Source organism: Photinus pyralis, unplaced genomic scaffold (genome assembly GCF_008802855.1).
Source record: "Photinus pyralis isolate 1611_PpyrPB1 unplaced genomic scaffold, Ppyr1.3 Ppyr1.4_unclustered_Scaffold1124, whole genome shotgun sequence".
Lineage (NCBI taxonomy): Eukaryota > Metazoa > Arthropoda > Insecta > Coleoptera > Lampyridae > Photinus > Photinus pyralis.
The window spans coordinates 49,018-55,454 of record NW_022170954.1 but is presented as its reverse complement, the minus strand read 5'-3'; the positions used below and the strand labels follow the sequence as shown (position 1 = coordinate 55,454).

General features: G+C 37.7%; 1 protein-coding gene across 2 annotated transcripts; it reads left to right on the top strand.

The window, feature by feature from the left end:
• Positions 1–1,614: 1,614 nt before the first annotated feature.
• LOC116181574 (splicing factor 3A subunit 1-like) lies at positions 1,615–6,077 on the top strand. 2 transcript variants are annotated; one of them, XM_031501948.1, is made up of 10 exons: positions 1,615–1,854; positions 1,947–2,111; positions 2,300–2,474; positions 3,894–4,588; positions 4,643–4,825; positions 4,875–5,224; positions 5,272–5,398; positions 5,449–5,621; positions 5,669–5,842; positions 5,894–6,077. In XM_031501948.1, exons 1-10 carry the CDS (start codon positions 1,716–1,718, stop codon positions 5,993–5,995), a joined length of 2,283 nt encoding a protein of 760 aa, XP_031357808.1. In that variant the 5' UTR covers positions 1,615–1,715; the 3' UTR covers positions 5,996–6,077. The 2 variants fall into 2 exon arrangements, with proteins under 2 accessions (XP_031357808.1, XP_031357807.1); XM_031501947.1 differs by having other exon boundaries at positions 3,894–4,825.
• Positions 6,078–6,437: the final 360 nt, after the last annotated feature.

Sequence of the window (6,437 nt, the reverse complement as noted above, 5' to 3'; positions counted from 1 at the left end):
TTTGATCGATTATATTAAATGAATCTGCAAGCAACCCTTATAGTAAGTATAAGTTTAATTCCATCCCGTTTTAGAGATTCCTAATTTTTAAAAAATTCGATCTTGTCTGCCAAACAGTGTACCTTTACGGGGGTTGTATATTTTGTTGTTGGTCAAATATTTTGATTCTCTTCATCGAGTATATTAACAGAATCCAAAAGCAACCTTTAAATTGCTAAGTATAAGTAAAATCCCTTCCAGGTTCATAGATTCGCAACTTTTAAGAAAATTCGCTCTTACTTACGTAGCATTATTCGATTCGGGAGTTATAAATTTTGTTGTGGGACAATATTTTTATTTCCTTGATCTACTGTATTTAGAGGATCTACAAAACTACCCTCCAATTGCCAATTATAAGTAAAATCCCGTCCCCTTTTAGAAATTCCTAATTTTTAAGAAAAATCGACCTTTCCTGTTAGCAGTATTCGATTGCTAAAATGTTAAAGTACAAATTTATATTTCAAAAGCCAAAAATCATAATTCTCACATTTATTCAGAACTTCCACCCTAATTTTTACTAACTTAACTAACTAAATATAAAATATTTTACAGTTACTAATACCGAAAATGACTCAAAAACAGTAAGAAGGTTGAAGAATGTGTGAGGTTACAGAGTTGAAACGAACACGTAAGCTAGTTTCAATTAAATCTTTGAAATAATGTTTATGCAAGAGGACAATGTACTTCAATATTTTGTTCCTATAATTAATAATAATTTATTCTGTTATTATGTTAGTACCATTCAAAACCGAAAAACAAACTGGATACCGGAACCCTTAAAAATCAGTCAACCTATAAGTAGTACAGAACCGAAACCTATATATTTCATATATATGAGTTCCAACCCCTAGCCAGTTATCGCTGAGTTTATTGAAGCTGTCCGAACGGACATCCTGACTTTCCTTAGAAAACTAGGAACTCGAATTAATTAAGCAACAGAAGAATTCAGATCTACAAAGTTCCTAGTAGCCAAAAAATTAGCCTTGCAGTACCAACAGGAAATAAAAAGATCTAGAAGAAATTTTATCTTTAATTTTTCATCCCAGTCCAGTGTCTAGGCGAAGACTGGCACATATCAATCATTGCAGTTTGAATATTTTTAATTATTACCAGTTATTAATACTTTTTAAGGTCACTGCTTTTTATACTAGGTGATTCTTTAGAAGTGATGATCGTTTGAATTTCCCGCAAATCAAAAAAAATTGGAAGTTGTATCGTCATGCATTCAGTAAATTGTTTACTTATTTATAATCTACCTAAAGAAAAACGTAAAAACAATTATAAGTATACAGCAACATTCAACGTTTTATTTAATGCATCCTTATAATTCTAATAATGGAGCAATTCATCGATAATACTACAAAGACCGCTTCTGTTTTGCCACATAGTATAAATTGACACTAGAAACAGTCACGTTTCTTACATATTTTAGTGCAAATTGTTCAAAATGGAAAAAGTAATATACCGCAAATGGCACACCAATTAACAATAAATTTTCATTTCTAATGAATCACCCTGTACTTATGTCGCTAACTTCAGGGCATCGCCATTTTTGTATTTGTCATATTTCATTTGTCAAATGAAAACACGAAGCTTTATAATTAAAAATAATTAGCAGCAATTGAATACACTTTAATAATTTCTAAGTATTACAGATTTAAAACCCAGTAATCAAAATGCCGGTATTGGAGGTAATTCCTAATGGTATACCAGCTGCAACAACAATAGTGGAAACTACAGAAACTCCTCAGGAAAGTAGCTCTGCACCCATCAATCCCATTGTCGGGATCATATATCCACCACCAGAAGTTCGAAGTATCCTTTAGCCCCCCTTTGTGGTATTGTTTCACAGAGCAAAGTACTCAAATACAGATTTAGAAATATTTTTCCTGATATACACTTTATAGACATCGTCGATAAGACAGCGAGTTTCGTTGCTAGAAATGGCCCCGAATTCGAAGCTCGTATCAGACAAAATGAGTTGGGGAACCCAAAGTTTAACTTTCTCAACACCGGCGACCCGTATCACGCGTATTATCAGCACAAAGTTAACGATTTCCGTGAAGGAAAAAGTAAGTGCCTTTGATTTTATCGTTCTCATTCTCAAATCGGGATGACACCTAGCCATATATTAATATTCGACTGTTCGTACGGTCTTGAGTGTTGTGACTAAAATAATACGAGAGCGAAAAACTGATACGAACATGATCAAATTTTCACATATTTCTATTCGACGTTTTGTGATCTGATGAATTTGCAGCTCAAGATACTCCGGCTGCGTTGCCAGGGGCTATAGCAAAGCTTACAGTGTCGGCTTCTGCGCAACAAAAGCAGCAGGAGATCCTTAAGTCCGTGGAACAGCCGTTTATACCAAAGGAACCACCTACGGATTTTGAATTTATAGCTGATCCCCCTTCTATTTCAGCCCTTGACTTGTAAGTAACTGCAGAGTGTAATGAATAGAATAGTGAGACAACTTCCATGCGTATTTTGCAAATTCAAGAATTGTGCCAACGGTATTCTGTAATCAGAGTAGATATCCAAAGATGTCCATGGATATCCAACGAGATCCTGTGGATATCTGCAGATATTCGAGAATATCTGAGGATAGCCTCAATATTTGAGTATAACTGACATGTACAAATTAATGTAATTGATGAGAATGTCTCTCATTTGCTTTTTCTAGTTTCTTTAGTTATTAATTATCCCTCTCTTGGGGTGATTCGTACTGTTTTTTGTTTCATAGGAGGTAAAACAACAGGTAAGTACAGTACAACAATTTTTAGTGCACTTTCACTTTAAAAAAAATAAAAAGTGCACTTTTACGCTCTTAATTTGTCTGTCTGTCTGAGTCACAAAGGCTCTGGAACTACACCACTTACAGACTTGGTATGGGTGTCATTCGATCAGAAATTAAAAATTATTTCATGTTTGTATTCTCTTTAAGGCATGAAATGTCCATAAGGGCTATTAAAATCGAAAAAACAATTTTGAAATAGTGCACTCTTTGCCTCTTGTTCACAAGGGACTTAACGAATTTTTATACATACGTACTGTATACATACATACTAGTGTTGTAGAGATTATTCATAACAATAGTCTCGTTTTTTTAACATCTCTGATATACTCCTAACAATTAAACTTCTTATCGCAGCGACCAGATACAACCTTATCTACATTGAACAATTTACAAAAACGATAAAATTAAACTGAAATTTCTAAAAGTAAAAACAAATACTGAAAAATAAATTCAAAAGTAACAATCACACTTTGTGCTTATTCGTAAAAAACCAACCAGAGTTACTTTAAAGATTGAGACTTTTCATATACAGAGTGGTCCAACCTTATATTGAAGATGCTGAAACCAAAATAATGCCTGCGTGGCGCCGTTTACACAACCAGACGAACTGAAATTTTCAAAAAATTACTGTGCATCAAGAGTACCTACTAAGCAGTCAACTCCTAGTGTTAAAGTCTCAATTTATATGAAATGAACGCTAGAACCTGTCATACAAATGTAACAACCCCAGAAAGATCCCAAAGTCATTTAATTTTTTGAACTGTGAGCATTCAGGATAGCTAATACCCATTTTATAGTACAAATGCGTTTACTAGATAGGTATGGTTACCCTCAAATAACCAACGTTGTTGTTTCCGAGATTTGTTGCCGTGTATCTATCAACAACAGTCAGCTTTATGGTGATTGGTCACTGTTAGAACCCACAACCGCAGCGCCCCTCTTTTCATATGCCGGGTCCAGAACTATGAAATCTGAGGTCGTCTCTCTGTTCTTTTCTTTACAATTTACACTATGGGGGTAGTTTAGTGGAATGTGTAACACATTTATATTTTAGGGACATTGTAAAGCTTACAGCACAGTTCGTAGCCCGTAACGGTCGCCAGTTTCTGACACAGTTAATGAATCGCGAACAGCGTAACTTCCAATTTGACTTTCTACGCCCGCAACACTCCCTTTTTCAGTATTTCACCAAGCTACTCGAGCAGTACACGAAGGTTTTAATTCCGCCCAAAGGGATGCAGCAACGTTTAAGGGACGACTGCAAGAGCGCGCAGGGTGTGATGGAAAATAGCAAGTACCGTGCGGAATGGCACAAGTATCAAGAGGCGCAAAGAGCCAGAGAGGAGGAGATTTTGGAAAGGGAAAGGGTCGCCTACGCGCAAATCGATTGGCACGATTTTGTCGTTGTCGAAACTGTCGACTATCAGCAGTTTGAGATTGGTAATTTCCCGCCGCCGACTACTCCCGAAGAGGTGGGTGCCAGGCTGTTGATTCAGGAACGTATCGAGGAAGGGGAGGATATTGAAATGCAGTTGGAGAGTGATGAGGAGGATGCGACAACGAGGAATGACGAGGGTCTTAGTCACATGGTGGATCGTACCGGACATCGCAAGGATGATAATAGAGTGCAAGATATGGAGGAGGAGAGTTCGGATGAGGATGGTGAGCCAAGGCATGGTACGTCTATGCAACCGCCTTTACCACCGATTCCTGATAAGGTGATAGTTAAGAAGTATGATCCGAAGCAAGGTATTAGCGCTTTTGTGGTGTTTCTTTGCGTTTTCTGCACATTTATGTTTTCAGCGCATAAACCAGTTCGTCCAGTCGGCGGTGATGACTATCTTATTTCGCCAATCACCGGCGAAAAGATCCCTGCGAGTAAAGTACAAGAACACATGAGGATCGGTTTGTTAGATCCACGTTGGGTGGAGCAACGAGACAAACATGTCACAGATAAAATGAGCCAAGACACTGTATACGCTGCTGGTAAGAATTCCGTTCACTTTGCGCAGCGATTTCGCACTGTCTGTCTTAGGTAGCGCTATCGACGCGAGTCTTAAACAATTGGCGGAACGGCGTACCGATATTTTTGGTGTGGGTGATGAAGAAACTGCAATCGGTAAAAAAATTGGTGAAGAAGATGTCCGAAAAGATGAAAAGGTGACTTGGGATGGACACACTTCAAGCGTGGAAGCCGCCACTCGAGCTGCCAGAGCAAATATTACCCTTGAGGAACAAATTCATCAAATCCACAAGGTCAAAGGGTTACTACCAGATGAAGAAAAAGAAAAAATTGGTCCGAAGAATGTCCTCACGAAAGCATCAGCAGCCGCCAAAGCCGCTGCTATTATTTCTGCAAAACCACAAGCTAATCCAAATCCAACGGTTAGTATAACACTAATAAAAATTTCTCTAACGTATGGTGTCAACAGCCTGTTAAAGCACCGTCAAATCAACCACCCCAAATGGGCCTGACAATTTCGACTCAAGGTTCAATATTAGCTCAGTCACCTATAATGATGATGCCAACGTCCATTCGTGCGCCACCACCCTTGATGAGTATGTATCCACCGTTACGTAATTACTACAAATACAAAAATTAATTACAGTGGCAGCACCTCCAATGGCCGGATACGTCACCACAATGTCTCACATGACACCTGTGGGTGCCGTAAATGTTAAACACCCCCTGGAGGCCAGCATGGAGGACGAACCCTCCAACAAGAAAATGCGTAACGAAGATTCTCTCATTCCTGAAGAAGTATTTTTGGCAAGAAACACGGTACGTACCCTTTAGCGTGAAGGGTGTCTAATCGATTTTGTTCACAGAATCCGGTATCAATTAAAGTTACCATACCTTTGCAACCGGAAAAGACGGAATGGAAATTGGCAGGACAACTGCTCACTTTCATTATGCCACTTTCCGAAACTGTCGGGAATTTGAAAGCCAAAGTTCAAGAGGATACCGCCATGCCGCCGGCTAAGCAGAAATTATTTTATGACGTAAGTAGATGTCTATATTGTCTGTTCGGGTGTTATATGGCTTTTTTACAGGGGATGTTTTTCAAAGATTCAAACACCCTCGCATATTACAACATTACCACTGGAGCAATTATACAGTTGCAGATTAAGGAACGTGGTGGTCGCAAGAAATAAACAATTTGACTATTTTGAATGTATTCACAATACCTTTGTATTTCTAAGTTTGTGGTCCTAATAAACAGTACTTTAGAATTTTTTTGAGACGCTTTTTAAACAATAAAGTCAATTATTGTTAGGTACAACTTTCCAGGCACATCTTATACTTGGCAATTTAAGGGTTGCTTGTATATCCTATTGATATGATCGATCAAAGACAGAAATATTTGACTCACAACAAGGTTTACAACCCCCGCAATCGAATAATGCTACGTAAATAAGAGCGAATTTTCTTAAAAAATACGAATTTTTGAAACAGGGTGGAATTTTACTTATACCTGTCAATTTCAGGGTTGCTTGTAGTTTTTTTTAATATAATCGATCAAGGAAATAAAAATATTTGACTCGCAACAAGGTTTACAACCCCCGCAATCGAATAATGCTACGTAAATAAGAGCGA